At 43.1% G+C, this 20,640-nt stretch overlaps 1 protein-coding gene across 1 annotated transcript; it reads right to left on the bottom strand.

The window, feature by feature from the left end:
* Positions 1-300: 300 nt before the first annotated feature.
* Positions 301-14,471, bottom strand: gmcl1 (germ cell-less, spermatogenesis associated). Its single transcript, XM_056290972.1, has 15 exons — positions 14,229-14,471; positions 11,243-11,425; positions 11,021-11,144; positions 10,688-10,784; positions 10,476-10,573; positions 8,355-8,467; positions 8,204-8,269; positions 2,565-2,649; positions 2,376-2,466; positions 2,134-2,274; positions 1,929-1,998; positions 1,699-1,774; positions 1,437-1,582; positions 764-851; positions 301-641 (listed from the first exon to the last, which is right to left on the bottom strand). The coding sequence occupies exons 2-15, from the start codon at positions 11,416-11,418 to the stop codon at positions 540-542; spliced, it is 1,473 nt and encodes a 490-aa protein (XP_056146947.1). The 5' UTR covers positions 11,419-11,425; positions 14,229-14,471; the 3' UTR covers positions 301-539.
* Between the last annotated feature and the right edge of the window lie 6,169 nt (positions 14,472-20,640).

Here is a 20,640-nt window from a genome sequence, read left to right on the forward strand (position 1 = left end):
TGTACTATTCACGGAGGATTTGGGAATGGTTGCAATCACATCATTGTATGATGGCGACAAATGTACTCTTACACATCTTATACATCTGTCGGCCTTTAATGGCCATCTATGTGAAGAGGGAACGACCATCCCTGAACTGTATTGTTTATAAGGGTGGGGATACCTGGAGTTAGTTGAGACTAAAGAGGTCACTTAGATGAGTGATGAAACGTTTCTCTCTCAATAAATGTTGCGTCCAGATGGACTGATTCAATTTTGTGTGACAAATGCACATAATGCAGTAAAAATATCAAATCCCACCTCGGGGTCAGCTTTATTGGCAGTTGACATATTTAAAAAATGTGTAACACAAATCCACATAATGCAGTAAAAAATAAATAATATTACAAAAGTCATCTTAAGGTTAACTCAGGTAGTTGTCATACAGATGCCATTTTCAAAGTCAAAGAGTGATTTTTGATAAGTGAAACTTCTTGTGGGATGAACCAGTTGGATTGTAGACCACGTTGGCGTCAGCAAGGTTGTACGGAAGTGCAGAGTTATCGAGGGAATGGTAGAGGAGGCGATGTGTACAGGAAGCTACAGCACACGTAAAGGGGGAATGACAGCAAACGGCTGTCCAAATTCATCACAACATACTCCTGAGAGATAGAGGGGCAAGGAAGAATGTCCATTAATAGCATTGTATGCACATGTGTTGCATGACAATTTATATGCATATTTGAATTTTATAGAGTAAATGTGGCAAAAGTTATTCACTAACCTGGTCTTTCTCAAGGGTGAGGAGTTGGTAGCCTGTTGAGCGACTACAAACCAGCTTTCCATTGTTATCAAATGAGGCGAGGCGTAATCTGGGCAGAGACAAAGAGACTAACGCGTTAAGTATGTTGGATAATACAAAATGGGGGCGTAAATAGACTGTTATATTCAACATCAACACCTACTGGTTGACTTTATATGGAGGATCAACGCCAATTATGCCAATTATGAGGCTTAGTTGGGCTCGTCTTAATTTTGTCATATATACATGACAAGTTGAAGACACCACCAAGAGTCTGCAAATGCTTGTCAATGGCTTTTAAAGGTGTGAACGTGTGTCGAAACACCTACTAAAAAAGTTTCACTCTCTATTTTAGCTCACACACACATTCAACTCATTGACTTGCTGTATCTGACTACTGCTCAGTGTACATCTAATCTCAGCAGAAAGCGCTGTCCTTAGTCAGTGATGTATACATACCAGGGAATATACAGAATGTGAAAAATATCAGTATACATCATGAGAGTTCAAGTATTTGAACTATGATGAAATTGAGTGTCATCATGGGTGAGTTTTAATGTTCGTAAATTTATATTTCAGTGCGCTCGTACAGCTATCTAATTTGCAGGCGCTATAACGTTTTCAGTGAGAGTTGCTATACCAGGGTAACACAGACCTATATGCCAGGTGTCTCCGGGTCTGCAGACTCACAGCGCCTCCGCATGGCTGACTCAAGGTATTCCTTTTGAAAACTATAAAGCGGTTTGTGTATGTAACCAGCAGGTCAAAACCAAAATTGAAGCCCGTCCAACGCCAACAGTACTGAGGAAGGAAAAACATTATTAACTTAGGTTATAATATATTTCTTTTGTTTTTAATCCACAAACATTTTACTATAAATGGCAATATATTTGTAACTGAGACATTATTTGACTCACATCTCCATCTTTAGTCAGTTTCCTGCCACACCTCATACTGCATGTCTCAATTTCCTCTTTATTAGCTTCCTGTGGACTAAACACACACAGTAACATTAATTATTAAGAGATTTCGTTACTGTATATTAATTATGTGGCTAAATCTAGATGGAATAACAGTTAAAAGATTTTTGTGAAATTAATCAGGTTATGGAACAACGCCCATGGTTTCGAGCTTAGGAGCCTCTTACCCATTATCATTGTCAAACTCTGTCCGCAGCATGGCAAACCACTGGTTCTTGTAAACGGATGTCAACCAATCTGGAATATAAAGACAGAACAGGAGTGAAATCAGCAGGATCCATGAAGAAATTGAACAGCTTTTTACAGTATCTGTATTGACAGCTATGTGAACTGTAATAAAATGATTTCAGATGAAACAGAAACACTTTTTACAAGGGGGCAAGACATTGTCTCTCTCCAGTACACGCGCCGAGGCAAGGTCATTCACGATGTACTGGAGGCGAAGGTGCTTGAAAACAGAGGCAAAACTTGCACCCTCCTCTGTACTCAAGAAGGGCTCTTTTTCACACAGCTCTGAACAAAGAAAGAAAGAAAGAAAGTTGAGTTTGTAATTTGTCATCCTGCTAAGTTCATAGGCTGTAGATATGATTTAACAACATAAGTGGTGATCTTACCTGTCCTTCGTTTGCAAAGCCAAGCATCAGCATCAGCTAAAAGCTGCTTAATGGGGCCATCCCAAGATGGGTTGAGCTGCAAGAACGTCCACTAACGAAGTACATGGATGTATGGAAATAGATATTACAAACAGAGCCATGATAACGATAGTACATTTATAGAGAGAAAGATGAGTGTTTTTCTTGTACCTTTTTCAAAGCGGTATATACGTCCATCTCCACTTGCATGACGAACAGGTCAGATGACTGAATGAGCTGCTCCATTATATCAACCCTACAACAATAGGACGACAAAGAAATGCCACACAGTCATGGCTCAAACCTCAACTTACTTGAAATAGGAAGACTGATTTCATCATTTTTAATAAAATGAGGTATACTATAATGGGTGGAAGTAACAAAAGTAAACTCATTAAATGTGTAATTGAATAAAACATGAATTCAACACTTTTGATAAACAAGCAAATGATTTAATGAATTAAAAACCAAATTACTAAGTCATTGTTAAATAAAACCTGTCTGTTGCTTTGTATTTAATGACCTTGAAACATTTATGCTCATGTTTTTTTTTTTTTACCCCCCCCCCCCTTTTCTCCTCAATTGTATCCGGCCAATTACCCCACTTTCCAAACCATCCTGTTCGCTGCTCTATCCCCTCTGCCGATCCAGGGAGGGCTGCAGACTACCACATGCCTCTTCTGATACATGCGGAGTCGCCAGCCGCTTCCTTTCACCTGACAGTGAGGCGTTTCACCAGGGGGACGTAGCGTGTTGGGGGATCACGCTATCCCCCCCCCCCCCGAACAGGTGCCCCGACCGACCAGAGGAGGCGCTAGTGCAGCGACCAGGACACCCACAGACATGGCCAATTGTGTCTGTAGGGACGCCCTACCAGGCTGGAGGTAACACGGGGATTCGAACCGGCGATCCCCGTGTTGGCAGGCAACGGAATAGACCACCACACTACCCGGACACCCCTTGGTCTTGTGTTTGTATCAACTCAGTAAGCAGCAATTCCATTCACAGATGGCCATGTCGCAATCAAATGACTCACTAGTGTGCATGTGCACTGGTATTCTTCAATCAACGTTGCTAATTGCAACATGCTACAGGAAGAACCTAATATTTCCTAAATGACTGAACTGGTTAGCATGGCAACGACATAACAAGATTCTACTGAGGCTTAAGAAACAGAAAATTGGCTAATCTTGCATCAAGTGGGAAAAGCGGCAATTTCCACATGTTCAATGTTGAACGGGTTAAATGTGTCCTAGTTGTGGAGGAATGCTTGCGAAGACTAATGTCAGCAAACATTGCTACACAGTAGTGATTAATACAAAGTAAATACCCCAGCCGAGTGGTTTTGTTGTTCTTTCGAAGCAAAAGGCAAACAATTACTGACCAGTAACGTAAAGAGATGGAACAACATCTAGAATCTGAACAGGCACATGGTGCAGAAAGGTGTGAGAGAGAATCAAGGTTGCGATCACTAAGGGAAACTGAAACTAAAAATGAGCAAAACTAATGAAAGAATATCAGTTCACTGATTAAAATAAAAACTAAAATCAAGTTTGTGAAAAAAATTAAAAGATTAAAAACTTCGATCGAAATATTGGCCTTAAAACTAAAAAGGGATATTATCACGATAAACTGAAGCAAATTTGTATTTGTCTGATTAGTCAATCAGGGTTTTTTTTGGGGGGGATTGTTTTTGTCAAAATGCAGGGAAGTCCCATCATAACCACAGAACACCTTCCTTTTGTGCTGGCGGTTGACTGCCATGGCCACTTCAGCCATTTCACAGTTGGCTGAATTAGAAGGCCCCTTTTATTAGTCCAGTTAATAAATACAGCTGCTGTGAGCAAAGTAGATGAAATAAAAAAAGAACAGACAGAAAACTCCCGCAATGTATATAAATATATATATATACACTACCGTTCAAAAGTTTGGGATCACCCAAACAATTTCGTGTTTTCCATGAAAAGTCACACTTATTCACCACCATATGTTGTGAAATGAATAGAAAATAGAGTCAAGACATTGACAAGGTTAGAAATAATGATTTGTATTTGAAATAAGATTTTTTTTACATCAAACTTTGCTTTCGTCAAAGAATCCTCCATTTGCAGCAATTACAGCATTGCAGACCTTTGGCATTCTAGCTGTTAATTTGTTGAGGTAATCTGGAGAAATTGCACCCCACGCTTCCAGAAGCAGCTCCCACAAGTTGGATTGGTTGGATTGGCACTTCTTTGAGCAGATTGAGTTTCTGGAGCATCACATTTGTGGGGTCAATTAAACGCTCAAAATGGCCAGAAAAAGAGAACTTTCATCTGAAACTCGACAGTCTATTCTTGATCTTAGAAATGAAGGCTATTCCATGCGAGAAATTGCTAAGAAATTGAAGATTTCCTACACCGGTGTGTACTACTCCCTTCAGAGGACAGCACAAACAGGCTCTAACAGGTACTATTTAATGAAGATGCCAGTTGGGGACCTGTGAGGCGTCTGTTTCTCAAACTAGAGACTCTAATGTACTTATCTTCTTGCTCAGTTGTGCAACGCGGCCTCCCACTTCTTTTTCTACTCTGGTTAGAGCCTGTTTGTGCTGTCCTCTGAAGGGAGTAGTACACACCGGTGTAGGAAATCTTCAATTTCTTAGCAATTTCTCACATGGAATAGCCTTCATTTCTAAGAACAAGAATAGACTGTCGAGTTTCAGATGAAAGTTATCTTTTTCTGGCCATTTTGAGCGTTTAATTGACCCCACAAATGTGATGCTCCAGAAACTCAATCTGCTCAAAGAAGTGCCCATCCAACCAATCCAACTTGTGGGAGCTGCTTCTGGAAGCGTGGGGTGCAATTTCTCCAGATTACCTCAACAAATTAACAGCTAGAATGCCAAAGGTCTGCAATGCTGTAATTGCTGCAAATGGAGGATTCTTTGACAAAAGCAAAGTTTGATGTAAAAAAAATCTTATTTCAAATACAAATCATTATTTCTAACCTTGTCAATGTCTTGACTCTATTTTCTATTCATTTCACAACATATGGTGGTGAATAAGTGTGACTTTTCATGGAAAACACAAAATTGTTTGGGTGATCCCAAACTTTTGAACGGTAGTGTATATATTTTAGTTTGGTGTAAATAAAAGCCATTCATGTTAAACGTGTTGAAATGTCACCTTTTCTGGCTGGGCACAGAATATCACAAGTGTTGCTGCTTCAATGGAAGTATGGTGCAGGCCAGGGCAAGATTTTCATAAACACTAAAGTAAAACTAAAATAAAACCTAAAACTGATAATACTAAAACTAAACTAAAACCAAAGCTAAATCTAAAATAAAATGGCCAGCGACACATAAAACTAAATTAAAACTAAACTGAAATTGAAAGGAAAACTATAAATGCAATAGAAATAAAAACTGATTAAAAAAACTAAAAATAAAATCACCCGAGAGTGTACACAAGTAGCTGTCACAGACAAGGAACAGAAAAGGAAATACTTATTCAGTGTATTTTGGTAATAGTAAGAGCAGCATCTCATCACAAATACTATAGGCAACCTGCAACACAATGGCTGCATCCAAAATCCCATGCAACACAATATTCAGTCCTGCAAAACGGTATGCGAGTGTTTTTAGTATGTCTGAAACCACAGTATGCATCAAATAGTACGTGAAAACAACAGGCTGTCATACTACATGCAGAAAAAAGTCAGAGTATGCAAACACTGGACACTACGCTGGCATGGATATCCCATAATGCATTGCGATATTTCAGGAAAATGACCAACAATGGCGAAGGGCATCACACAGCTGTCGGCAGAATAGTTTAAATTTAAGAATTGAAGCATTACTTCTCATGATAGAAAGCAGAAAGTGGTGAAAGCCTTGTTTATTTTTAAAAAAAAAAACTGGGTCACCACACCTGCAGATGTTTGTGCGCAGCGTGTTGTCATCAACCTGCAAAGAGCGAAAGGAAGTGGCGTGGTTCTGTGATGAGGTAGTATGTCTGAACAGCCCTTGTGCTTTTTACTCAGGGACTAATAGTACGATGGAAGACAGTATATATATATATATATATATATATATATATATATATATATATATATATATATAATATGTAGTAAGTAATGTAATTTTGGATGCAACCAATGTCTTCCTCTATACCTCTGTGTAATGACACCTGAAATATTTTGGGGATCTCAAGTACTTACATGTTTGGCTCTAGGAGACGAATGATGCTCGTGGTGGGAAACGGTATTTTTTGTTTGGTCTATGCCTTGGATGTCTGAATTAAATCTGATCCAATCCAATTAAATCCAATGCATCTCAAGGCCTTTCTGGATGCTGCACTGAATTCCTCACCTGTGACAGCCACCAATTAACCTATTCTCACCAACAACCACACCACCCTAAAACACACAGCCGTCACTTGCGACGTTCTCAGCTTGCTGAAGCAGTGAATGTCCTTTGCTGGATAGAGAAATAATTGACTGGTTCCCCTGTGCATTCATGTATCAGTTTTACTTGTCTGGATGTTCCTTGACTCTACTAACCAATGCATCCCCGAACTGTGACTACACAGCCATTCATTCATTCAAACTGGAGCCTATCCCAGCAGTCATTGGGCAGCAGGTGGGGAGACACCCTGGCCAGACCGCCAGTCCATCACAGGGCCGACACATTCACACCTAGGGACAATATAGTACGGCCGAGTCACCTGACCTACATGTCTTTGGGAGGAAAGCGGAACACCCGGAGGAAACCCACGCAGACGGCGAACATGCAAACTCCACACAGAGGATGACCCGGGTTGACCCTCGAGGTTGGACTACCCTGGGGCTTGAACCCAGGATCTTTACTGTGAGGCGACCGCACTAACCACTGCGCCACCAGACAGTCATTCATTCATTCATTCATTATCCAAACCACTTATCCTGCTCTCAGGGTCACGGGGATGCTGGAGCCTATCCCAGCAGTCACGGGGGGTAGGCAGGGAGACACCCTGGACAGGCCACCAGTTCCTCACAGGGCCTATACACAAAGACACACACACCTAGGGACAATTTAGTACGGCTGATTCACCTGACCTACATGTCTTTGGACTGTGGCAGGAAACTGGAGCACCTGGAGGAAACCCACACAGACACAGGGAGAACATGCAAATTCCACACAGAGGACGACCCAGGATGACCCCCGAGGTTGGACTACCCCGGGGCTCGAACCCAGGACCTTCTTGCTGTGAGGCAACCGCGCTAACCACTGCGCCACCGTGCCGCCACTAGACAGCCAATTACATTAATTTAGGAAAAGCTACCACACAGTCTTTGGAGCGATGCCATATGGCCTTGAAGTGGAATTTTACCATATCAGCAGTTCTGTGTAACAAATCTGTGATCGTATGCTAACTCTTTAGGTTGAACTGATGAACAAGTGAAACAGGCAATGTCTGTGGAATGCATTTCAATGAGTTTGATCGGGTCAACTGCATTTTGTATAGGCACCAATTCTGTTGGACAGTTTGAGTAACAAACCATTTACTAAACCTTGGTGAGTAAACTGCCCCCCCCACCATCATTATAATATAGAAATAAACAAATCAATTTGATACCTATATCAAATGGAGTACTCCTACTGAAAACAAAGCTCTATTTTACAAGGAGGCTCAGTGCATGAAATAAGACTGATAAACGTAGTGAGCCATAAAAGCGATGAATGTATGAAGAATGAAGAATACACATCTTTTCCAAAAAAGAAAAAAAAATCTGTAGAAGAGATAATTGTTGGAAGGTGTAGTTGAAGGCTTAAGAAAAAAAAAGCCTACCCCAGTTCTTTCATTAGGTCAACATTCTGGTGAGTCATAAGGTTGTTTAGAAGCCATTCAAGACACCTGCACAAAGAGACACACACGTAAATGAACGTGAAATGTGAAAATATTACTGTTACTCTGATTTGAATCCAGTTAGATGTCTTACTTTTTCATGACTGAATCCAGGCCGTAAACACTAGCAGAAGAGTAGTAGCCACACACCGTATTCACACAGATATTTTCTTTCATCGTCTCTCCACACTGCTGGATCAGGCCATCCTGTTTAACAAACCATGCAACTGAATCAAGTTTTGGATCATCTGACGAAAAAAAACTGACAAGATAATATAATATATCCACCTTTCCACAAATACAGCTTCCCAAGTTATGGTCAATTATTTGATAATGAGTAAATGCTTTGGGCACAGCATTCTTCATTATAAATAGGAACAGAAAGCAGACCAAGCTCTCCCAGCTGATACAGCACCAGCTCCCCCAGCCCGACCCTCGACACACCTCCCCGCACTCCTCACGACAACATCAAAAACACCACAGTCAACGCCAGGTGAGGCCGCCGCCAGACCGCCCTCCGTGTTATCAGAACTGCTGGTCTGCCTGGGCTAGCAGTTAGCTTAGCCTGCCCCACTCTCCCAGCCGATCCAGCGCCAGCTCTCCCAGTCATCAAACGAAGACAAAACTTAAGACGCAGACGTGGACGGCACTGGGTGAGGCCGCTGCAAATGTGAATTTGCGCAGCCATCTTCACCACACCCGAAGCGGAAGCACCGATCGTCATCACCGGTGATTATCGGTGATGATCGAAATGATCCTGTCATCAGAACTGTTGTCGTTTTTGGGTAAAAACTGATGATTTCTAATAGCTTCCACCTATTAGCTGCATAACACTGGGTCAGAGGGGGAAAAGTGGAATTTGTGTTCTGTTGATAATCGCATTGCATGTACATTGCCAAAAACAGGTACTGAACAGCTTTCTGGAATAATCCCAGATGATTTCACAGCGGGGCGGCACGGTGGCGCAGTGGTTAGCGCGGTCGCCTCACAGCAAGAAGGTCCTGGGTTGCTGCGGGGTAGTCCAATCTTTACTTGGGGGTTGTCCCGGGTCGTCCTCTATGTGGATTTTGCATGTGCTCTCCGTGCCTGCGTGGGTTTCCTCCAGGTGCTCCGGTTTCATCCCACAGTCCAAAGACAAGTAGGTCAGGTGAATCGGCCGTACTAAATTGTGCATGAAATTGTGAGCATGTGCAGTGTCTTGTTTACATATAAAATAAACTTGTTGCTGTGGCTGTCTGTAAACACATTCAGAGGAAACCACAACACCCACGGCCTTCGTAATGATGTGTTGTGTTGACCAAAACAAGGATACAGCTCTCTGATCTGGTTAAACCGATTTTTGGAATACAATTACAATACGTCTCTGACGTTGGCCATAACACGGCTGCCACTGAACAGGAGAAAATCATTGTTGGTTTCAATCCTCTCATAGAAAATGCCAACAATAAAAAAAAAAGAAAAAAAGAAAAATACACTAGCCTTGTCCTGCAAAGATTCACACTCAGAATCGGTTTCAGCAGTGAAAAAGTATTATTGGTGTATCTCCATTTATAATTGTGGTGCTGTTGCTTAGAGCCTAACGCTGAAACAGGACTCCGCTTGTCACATCGATGTTAATTAATACTTGGTTAGGTCGTCTTGTATGTGTTGCACTCCATTTTAAAAGGAGAACAACTGTGTTGGTGCTGAGATAGGTGAATGATACTCTTTAAAGTGGCAGTCTTGAAAATGTCCACCGTCTGTTAGATTACTATCTTTTGTTAGTTGACCCTCTTTGATGCTTCTCGCTGGTTGGTCCACCCGAGAGGAAGTTCCACCCACCCTCTCTGGTGGACAAAGCAGGAGAAAACTAATTTCTTTGTCAGTCGTACGCAGTGAGGATTATTTCATTGCTTCAACTGACTACATTACTCATCAGTACTGACCGCCATCTGCAACATTTTGCTTTAAATTTAAACAAAATTGACAAGTTTCAAAATTGTAGAATTAACAGATTGTCACATTTCAAATATATATAAATGACTCACTCATAGATATGAAAGTCTATGAAATATGTAGTCCATCTATAGATAATATATCTATATATGTGTATCTATAATCTATATGTAGTCTATGAAAATCCTCAAACCATGGGGGAGGTATTGTGGGAGAGAAAATAGATAACGAACTTGAAATATATAAATGAGAAGGGATTTCTGACAGTGACTGTACTGACCAGCTGGAGCATACAAGCAGCTGCAAGGATATTGACAACCCTTTTGGGTTTGATCAACACATCGTCCCGGTACAAGGATCCAAATACGACCTGTAGGGCTGAAAAAAATTAAAGAAAGAGAAAGACTTACGTCAAGTGCCAACAGGTACGTATAATGCTCAGCAGTTAAACCAACTCCATCTATAACCCTTTTCATTAACTGAGGTTCTGACCTTCTCTGTCGATGTTTTGGTCTGGAATCTCCAGCTCAATTACCATCATGTTGGACTCCTTCCAGGAGCCACTGAACATACTTGAGAAATACCCTGACTAAGCGATGTGGAGGGGGGATAGAGGAGGACATGAAGTGAAAACACAGTGACAGATAGGAACAAGGGAGAGGCAGTGAGAGGGACAGAAAGAGAATGGTGTGAGATTGCACATAGGCATCAACTTTGAGGTGATGTAGTCATGGGAGATTCTGTGCTTGACAGGCTTTGGAAAGGCTTGATTGAGCGAGTCTTAGTGTGTTTGTGTGTGTGTTTGTGTGCGGGTGTAGGTTTTACCTGGCACAAGTACACTTTATGGAGGTTCCACCCCTGTCCCAGGGCACAGATGCGAATGTCACTATTTTCCCCATTCAGGAACAAAGTCTGATAGATATACTTCGACGTGCTTTTCAATTTTTTCCTGTTTGGATTTCAAAAACGGGTCAGCGGTAAGGATTTGCCCTCAAATTAAGAAAGCCGTCATTTGTATTTTCAACATATTTTCGTATAAGCTTTCACCTGCGAGGTATTTCAAGCAAGGCATCCTCGTCCTCCTGTTCAGCCTCACAATAGCAATTGACATTCCTTTTCCTCTTCTTGCAGTCACATCCATGTTTTCGACTGGGGGACACACCCCCTTCTGCCTCCTCCGGTCCCTGAGAATTAGACTGGAATCTGCTGCCCAGAGCACCCATTTCTACCCTTTCAAAGAAAAACATACAAAAAAAAAATAGCATTTCAATATTGTAATGACCTTAGACAATACTATGTATTACTCAAGTTGAAATTATGTGTAGAGTCCTAAATCACAATTTAGTCATTCATCATATCATTGTATCGTGGCAATCTTGTTAAGACTCAAGTTGCATTCATTTTTGGCATACACTTCTCAGGAGTCACCCACCACAATACCAGAACTCAGAGCATTTGTTGTGCCTGTCCTCTCTGGCGGAACAACAACTGCTGGGTGACAAACAAAACCATGACTCTCTTGGGATTTTTGGTGGGGATCTCGCCACCGACACACGTTTGTATTTCTCTGTATTACTGTACATGGGTAAGGCTTTCATCAGTAGCCGAAAGGCTGGGTTGTCGTTGTCACTCTGTTCAACAAAAGACAGTAACTTAAAATATATTTATCTAAGTGAGAATAGTCAACATTTCTGCTTTAACTCGTGTTCTTTTTAAAAAAATTTTTTTGGGGGGGATCGGGGATTTTTGCCCCCCTTTTCTCCCCAATTGTATCCGGCCAATTACCCCCACACTTCCGAGCCGTTTCGGTCGCTGCTCCACTCCCTCTGCTGATGTGGGGAAGTCAATGCCTCATTTAGTTAACTCCTCACACATTCTCTCTCTCTCTCTCTCTCTCTCTCTCTCTCTCTCTCTCTCTCTCTCTCTCTCTCTCTCTCTCTCTCTCTCTCTCTCTCTCACACACACACACAGACACACACAGACACACACACACACACACACACAAACACACACACACACACACACACACACACACACACACACACACACACACACACACACACACACACACACACACACACCGATGGCAGTGTTAACCATGCAAGGCAGTAGAGTTTTTAACTAGATTGTTTAATACAATCTTGGAAAGTGAGAGGATGCCTGAGGAGTGGAGAAGACGTGTACTGGTATCAATTTTCAAGAATAAGGGTGATGTGAAGAACCGTAGTAACTACAGAGGTATAAAATTGATCAGCCACAGCATGAAATTATGGGAAAGAGTAGTGGAAACCAGGTTAAGAGGAGAGGTGTTGATAAGTGAGCAGCAGTATGGTTTCAAGAGCAATGCAGACACGATTTTTGCATTGAAAGTGTTTATGGAGAAGTATAGAGAAGGTCAGAAGGAGTTACATTGTGTCTTTGTAGATTTAGAGAAAGCATATGACAGGATGCCGACAGAGGAGGTGTGGTATTGTATGAGGAAGTCGGGGGTGGATGAGAAGTATGTAAGAGTGGTGCAGGATATGTATGAGGGCAGTGTGGCAGTGGTGAGGTGTGCAGTTGGAATGACAGATGGGTTCAAGGTGGAGGTGGGATTACATCAAGGACCGGCTCTGAGCCCTTTCTTGTTTTGCAACGATGATAGACAGGTTAATGGACGAAATCAGGCAGGAGTCTCTGTGGACTATGATTTTCGTGAATGACATTGTGATCTGTAGCAAGAGTAGGGTGCAGGTTGAGGAGAGTCTGGAGAGGTGGAGGTATGCACTGGAGAGAAGAGGAATGAAAGTCAGTAGGAGCAAGACGGAGGAATGCATAGGTGTGAAAGAGAGGGAGGACAGCCGAATGTTGAAGATGCAAGGAGCTGAGGTGGCGAAGGCAGATGAGTTTAAATACTTGAAGTCAACTGTCCAAAGTAATGGGGAGTGCGGAAAAGAGGTGAAGAAGAGAGTGCAGGCAGGGTGGAGTGGGTGGAGAAGAGTGTCAGGAGTGATTTGCAACAGAAGGGTACCAGCAAGAGTGAAAGGGACGGTTTACAAGACGGTTGTGAGACCAGCTATGTTATATGGTTTGGAAACGGTGTCACTGACCAAAAGACAGGACGCAGAGCTGAAGGTGGCAGAGTTGAAGATGTCAAGATTTTCACTGGGAGTGACGAAGATGGACAGGATTAGGAATGAGTATATTAGAGGGACAGCCCAGGTTGGACTACAGTTTGGAGACAAAGCAAGAGAGGTGAGATTGAGATGGTTTGGACATGCGCCGAGGAGACATGTTGGGCATATTGGGAAAAGGATGCTGAATATGGAGCTGCCAGGGAAGAAGAAAAGAGGAAGACCAAAGAGGAGGTTTATGGATGTGGCGAGGGAGGACATGCAGGTGGCTGGTGTGACAGAGGGAGATGTGACAGAGGGAGATGCAGGGGAAAGGAAGAGATGGAAACCGATGATCTGCCGTGGCGCCCTTGACGGGTGCAGCCAGAGGAAGATAAGCCACATTCAACTCATGAAATGCCGGTTTTTATAAAACTGGCAAGAATTGTCAACATTAACACCAGCATTGATGTATTTCATCACCGTGCGGTCATATCATTCAGTTTAAAGCTAAGAAGAAAAAAAAACACGTTTAAGGGCTTAGTACCTTTAATAACACTAAACAATAAAAGCACTTGCGTAATTTAACCAGTCACATGGCGTTTTAACGCCCAAGCTGCATTTGCAAAGACTATACATCAGTCTAGCAATGGGTGGTGGCGCGACAAAAGCCCGGTTTCTAAGAGCTTGTGTGTGTATACCGCAGTCAACCCTGAGACGATACATTGTTCAGCCCGAAGTACAAAGAAGCTGTGATGGCATCGAGGCTGTTGGTTAAGAAGGACTCGTATTTGGCAGCGTGCAACCTGGCCGTCTAAAGTCCGACTGTCTGCCTCGGAACAGTTGAGCATTATCGCAGCTATCGACAAAACTAGCCTGGCTACTGGGGGGGGGGGGGTGTTAATCTGAGGTCCGATAAGGCGTAACGGCGGTTTAATTACCTGGTATTAAGCACAGCAGTGCTGAAAGCAGACGTGTGTTTCTCGACCGTCTGTGGTTGTTTAGCCGTTTTGCCCGGCTGGATTCGGTCCACAAAGCCGCAGAGCTAGCGCAAACTCAGCGGCTCAGCTCAGACACAGTAAAGTGTCAGAGAGCGACCACTATGTGGCAGCTGACCTTAATTTCAAACCAGATGTCCCCCTTGTTATCAGCCAACACAGCTATTAAAAATCTTCTTCTTCGTGTTGTTGTTGTTGTTGTTGCTGCTGCTGCTGCTGCTGGGCTGCTGCTGTTGGTGGAGGCAGGCTTCTTCTTCTTCTTCTTCGTCTTCTTCTTCATCTTCCTTGGGTTTACTGGTTGGCTACAAACCAATCTTAAAGGACCATGTAGCCACCTGCTGCACTGGAGTGTATAACATCATGACGTTATTAATTAATTTGTTCAAATCCCCCCCCTTTTTTTCTCCCCAATTCCCCCACTCTTTGAGCTGTCCTGGTCGCCGCGCCACCCTCTTTGCCGATCCGGGGATGGGGGGGGGGGCGCCCCAACCGACCAGAGGAGGCGCTAGTGCAGCGACCAGGACAAATACCCACATTCGACTTCCCACCCGTAGACACGGCCAGTTGTGTCTGTAGGGACGCCCGACCAAGCCGGAGGTAACACTGGGATTCGACCTGGCGATCCTGTGTTGGTAGACAACGGAAAAGACCGCTACGCTACCCAGACGCCTTCATGACGTTATAAAGAAGTTATATTCTGGATGGTAAACCCGTTTCTTGGAAGTTTTAAAATAAAGCCCTTTACACCTGTTTGTCCCCTGTTTCTAACAGACCTTTGATGCTCCACTCCCATATCTACCACCCTGCCCTTCAAGTCTTTCTCTTTCTACACGGAACTTTCTACAACCTATCAGCACATGCTCAACCGTTTCCTTGCAATTACAAGTCTCACATTTATCTGAACTGGTCGTTTTCATCGTGTAGGAATTGTAGTGATATAATGCTATGTATATCCACTGGAACTACACTAGGTGTTATGTACTACCCGGACTGTTATTATGGTTACACCACTACCATGTATGGTTATTACATCTGCCTACTGAGCCACAATTAAACCTGAGTTCTATAACCCGATGTGGTCATTGATCCTCTACCAATACTACCCCAAGTATTACTTCAGGAAGTAGTGTAGCGGATTCGGGGGGGGGGGGCAGTCTGGCAACCGCCACAGCTGGGACGCGAACCCGTATCTCCATTAGTCGACTGGTTAACCTTTGTCGCTTGCGGAGTGGGAGACACGGGTTCGCGTTCCGGCTGTAGCAGTTTCCGGACTGCCCCCCGAATTCGCTACAGTCGCATCGAGTCCTGTGTGTCCTAATCTCACCCTAGAGAAAATAACATTCTTTTCTACATTTACTTCTCACACTGACACTTTTGAATTTTGAATTAATCTCTATCCTCCGTGTCATTATTATTTCAGAGTTCCTGCCACAATTTCCTTATTCCGTGATGATTTTTTTATTTTGCTTCTGCTCTCCCAAAACACATTTCTAAAGTAGCATTGCCGTTTTTTGTTTAATGCAGTTTTAGCAAGCTTGTCCACAACCTCATTTTCCTGTATTCCAACATGTGCTGGTATCCAACAGAAATAAATATCTATTCATAGTTGCCGTGGATTTGATAAGATCATATAAACCTCAACTGATAGAGCCTCTTGGACTGTTTGTCCTGGTTTTATACTCAGTGCGTTTACCTGACACTTAAAAAATCGAATTATTGCGTTAGTCCGACTAAAACCGGACTTTTAAAATGCATGTAAACATGTTAGCTCGACTGAAATCGAAGTTGTAACAGTCGGACTGACACACCCAGATAATGCGATTGGAAGTCGATTTACTTCTGCATGTATACACCTTAGTCGGACTGGAGCTGGTCGAGGCGATTTGCGCACGCGCTAACTTTCCGCGCGCCAAGTCTGACCCGGAAGTCGAACAGCGTAAACAGAAGACGAGGGGGGACACAAGAAGAGGAAGCCAGTAACTGCAAACATGGCGAAAACGTCGAGAGCTCATTTTTGGACGGATGAAGAGACGGAGTATATGCTTACTCAGTTGAAAGAGCTGAACATTTTAAAATACATGAACGGGAGGAAGACAAGAAATGACGACTTAGTCAAAAAAGTAGCCGAGCAGATGGTCGGGGCGGGGTTTAAAAGGACGCCGGAGCAGATCCGCGTTCGGTGGAAGCACCTTAAACAGGCGTACTACAACGCCAAAAAAAATAACTCTTACCAGTGGCCACAGTCCTGTTTCGTGCCCATTCTTAGAGATATTGGGTTGCTGACTTCCTAGTTCACTACGACGATTGTTGCGCTCTGTGTGTGAGACGTAATAGGTCAGCCGGTAATGACCCAATACAAACAAGCTGAAAGAGTGCATATCGCCACCTATCGTAGCGGAGCCCACACGACTCCCTCAGTAAATCGATTTCCGACCCGCGCATGTATACTGGGACCAAAGTCAGACTAATGAACTAATCGAGCTCGGTGCATGTAAACGTACTGACTGTAGCGAATTCGGGGGGCAGTCCGGGAACCGCCGCAGTCGGGGCGCGAACCCGTATCTGCCACACCGCAAGCGACAACGTTAACCAGTCGACTAAAGGGTCCGACCCGTTAGTCAAGGACCAACGTGTCTACTTATCCATGCACGTTACAATACTTTGCATCGCAGTAGCAGAATCAGTGTCAGTTCTTCTGTGTATACCGATATCCTGTTTGAAATTCTCTTAACGATTCCTTTATCGAGGTCTGGAATGTAAATGCTCGCTCCTACATGTTCATCATTTGAGTGTTTTGATCAATCTGTAAAAACATGTAGATAATTATAGTAGCTCTTTTTGCAATATCCTTGAGCAGAGTACTAAATGTTACCAATGTAGCGAATTCGGGCGACAACTCAACCACAGGAACTGCCGCGGCCGGGAAGCGAACCCGCATCGCCCGCACCGCAGGAGGCATCGCTAACCGCTAGACTAAAGGGTCGGACCCGCCAGCCAGCGGCCAGCGTGTCTACTTATCCATGCACGTTACAATATTAATGACAAGGCCAGTTAATTAATTGATAATATTGATGTTGTGGGAGTGCAGGAATGAGGAGACGGAGAGATCGAGCCGAGTCAATTCCGTTACTCGCCACGCAAAATAACACCGATACAGCTCAATCTCTCCTGGCAACCAGCTAACCGCTAGGCTGCTGCAAACATGGCTCCACCCCGGAAACTCTAAGCAGTGCCTACGTCAGCATTCTGAATGTCCGCCTTAAAGGAGCAGCAGCCCCTGGTGAATCTACCCTCAATTGTGTATCACCACAATGTTAATATTCCTCTCCGTCCACTCTTTCCTCTTTTCTGATATTTGAAGGTTTACTGTGGGTTGTGGAAATATCCATGCGGGAATGCTGCTAATAATAACCGCTGAACTATGTTTTATATCTAATTTGTACTGTTTCACTTTCTTGTTAGTGTCTCATCCAAAACTTTTACCAGAAAAAGTCGTGTACTCCCAACAGTTCTGCAGAACAGTTGATGCTAAATTACCATTTCCTCCTCCCCGAATTCTTATCCTATATGTTAGTTATAACGTCCCCCTCACATGCAATGGCACTTCACTGGATTCAACGAGCAATGTGTTAATGGGCATGGTTTTGACTGCTCCCAAATTAAGGCTTAATGATCTGTGTTGTATCCTGCTTAGATTCTCGAGATGAATATTTGCTGGTGCTTCATACACAATTAAACTATTATCCAGTGTGGCTCTCATCAACTGTTACTGTTTAAATATTTGTAATAGTAGTTCTTTGTCAGCTTCCCATTCAAATCCGACCACACACTACTACTACTACTACTTTCGGCTGCTCCCGATAGGGGTCGCCACAGCGGATCGTCCGTTTCCATGTCTTCCTGTCTTCTGCATCTTCCTCTGTCACACCAGCCACCTGCATGTCCTCCCTCCCCGCATCCATAAACCTCCTCTTTGGCCTTCCTCTTTTCCTCTTCCCTGGCAGCTCCATATTCATCACTGGCAGCTCCATATTCAGCACCACACACATCATTAAACACAATTTTTAAAATCAAGTTCAAGCGCTGGTTTGAGGCCATCTATGTGACGAGGGAACGACCATCCCTGAACCGGCTTGGAGGGGGGGGGGGGCGTAAGAGTACATCTGTCGCCATCTTACAATTCCCAAATCCTCCGTGAATAGTCCACATGGCCATTGAAACTCTAGTTAATGGTCGCGGTGATTTTATATGGAATCCATCACTGCTTTTGGTCGTTATGCCACTGTTTTGTTTATAAGGGTGGGGATACCGGCAGTCAGTTTAGACTGAAGACGTCACTTAGATGAGGGATGAAACGTTTCTCTCTGAATTTACGACAACTGAAATTACTGTCGTCAGCTAAAATGCCTGTTTGAGGAAGATTATCTCGAGGTCTGTTCAGAAGGTACGATCTGACATAGCTTGTGCACTGCTTCAGTTTTAAAGGTCAGTGGCATCAAACACTGCGTGAAGGCAGTGCCATCAAAAAAAAAATTCTTAGTCAAAATCCATGCAAATGCCATCACCTCAGACACAAAGGCGATTGTGTGTGGGTCATGTGCTACAAAGCCACCACAAGGAGTTCTTACCACTGCTGAACATGTTCAAACAAGGTTACTTTTCACATGTTTAAACAACTATCTATTACACTTTTATTTTAGTAAAGTCACTGGGCAGTTTTAAATGCTTTTAGTATCTATTTAACAAATTGGGAGGTATTTGATTCAAATTTATACATTTACGTACACTATATGTGTGTGAATACTTGGTGAAATGTATTTGCTTTCTTACTCAGAAATGAAACATTTGTAGTGTACCACAATTTATTTTCTCATACAAAATGAAGGCACTTGCTACAGTTTAAAACCGTATGAAAACCATAGTTTCCAGGGAATGCAGAGTGGTGTGCTCCTCGCTCGAAAATGATGCAGGTGAGAGCATGAATGAGATGGTAAAGTATAACGGTCTATAACAACATATTAATTGATTGACAAATGTGTGTGTGCGCATTGCCATATAATTTATCTCATTGTAGTTTTAGTTTCCTAATGCTCTTTTTATTGATGTTTTGTTTTTGCTAGGTGCAGTGTGATTCATAGGTGCCCAATGTGACTGCAAAAGTTGATCTGCATATTTGGGCAAGTAAAATGCAAAAAACCCCCAACATTTTGCTGGGGTGGCGTGGCGGTCTATTCCGTTGCCTACCAGCACGGGGATCGCCGGTTTGAACCCCGTGTTACCTCCGGCTTGGTCTGCGGGTGGGAAGTCGGATGTGGGTATGTGTCCTGATCGCTGCACTGGCGCCTCCTCTGGTCGGTCGGGGCGCCTGTTCGGGGGAGGGGGAGATAGCGTGATCCTCCCACGTGCTACGCCCACGTGGTGAAACTCCTCACTGTCAGGTGAAAAGAAGTGGCTGGCGACACCACATGTAGGGGGAGGAGGCAGAGGGGGTGGAGCCGCGACCGGGACAGCTCGGAAGAATGGGGTAATTGGCTGGGTACAACTGAGAAAAAGGGAGAAAAGAATGACTTCAAGCTGCAATTTGTGGGTTCAAACCTTGTTGAGCTCAACAGAAGGAAGCAGCCTAATTGGTTAGACTTATTACAGAACGGGGTTTGGTTGTTGTGGTAGTAAGAATAAACATAAAGTGTAATTGAAGACATCTGTGCAGTTCTCACCACCTGCAGTTACTATTTAAAAGAATCCAGCACAAAAACAGCAGGGACACTACAAAAATGCTCTTCTTGATAAGACCCAGAATTAGTCTGTTCTCAACTTTTCTGTGGAACAAATCCAGCTAGTCCTTATGGTATGTAAGGAATTGCCCCATGGAGTGCAGTTGGCAGAAACATTTTCTAATCCAGTTTATTCTGAATATCCAAATAAGCAACTTAAAATATGAAGATTTTAAACCACCTTTTTCATAACTTTTATCTAGTTGGAATTTACAAAATAGTGGGTTTTATTTCTCCACATAAAATTAAAATGTACAGAATTAGCACATAATTCAGAACTCCAGAATAAGGGCCTTGTTTTAGGACAACATGGTTTCTAATCCGGCATCAACATTTTATTGGAGCAATTTTGTTAGTAATATTGACTGGGGAAAAAAAAAAGTTTGGTCCTTACCACAAGAAGTTCCTTCTAACAAATAAGTAAAAGAAATTTAATTTAAAGTGGAGCCACAGATTCTAACAAGTGAAAAATTTCTTACAAAAGTTAAATAGTGATTTAGATGTAAGTTGCTCTCTCTGTGAATTACACCCTGAAACTTGCCCCCATTCATTTTGGTTTTGTAATTTTACACATGTGCTCT

The sequence above is a fragment of the Lampris incognitus genome, chromosome 12, assembly GCF_029633865.1.
Source record: "Lampris incognitus isolate fLamInc1 chromosome 12, fLamInc1.hap2, whole genome shotgun sequence".
Lineage (NCBI taxonomy): Eukaryota > Metazoa > Chordata > Actinopteri > Lampriformes > Lampridae > Lampris > Lampris incognitus.

Excerpts from the sequence above, each read along its gene's own strand:
- gmcl1 (XM_056290972.1), bottom strand. The coding sequence starts at position 11,418 with ATGGGTGCTCTGGGCAGCAGATTCCAGTCTAATTCTCAGGGACCGGAG. Across the intron at positions 2,275-2,375 it reads GCTTTGCAAACGAAGGACAG|AGCTGTGTGAAAAAGAGCCC; the intron begins GTAAGATCACCA and ends TTCTTTGTTCAG. Across the intron at positions 642-763 it reads TCACCCTTGAGAAAGACCAG|GAGTATGTTGTGATGAATTT; the intron begins GTTAGTGAATAA and ends TCTATCTCTCAG.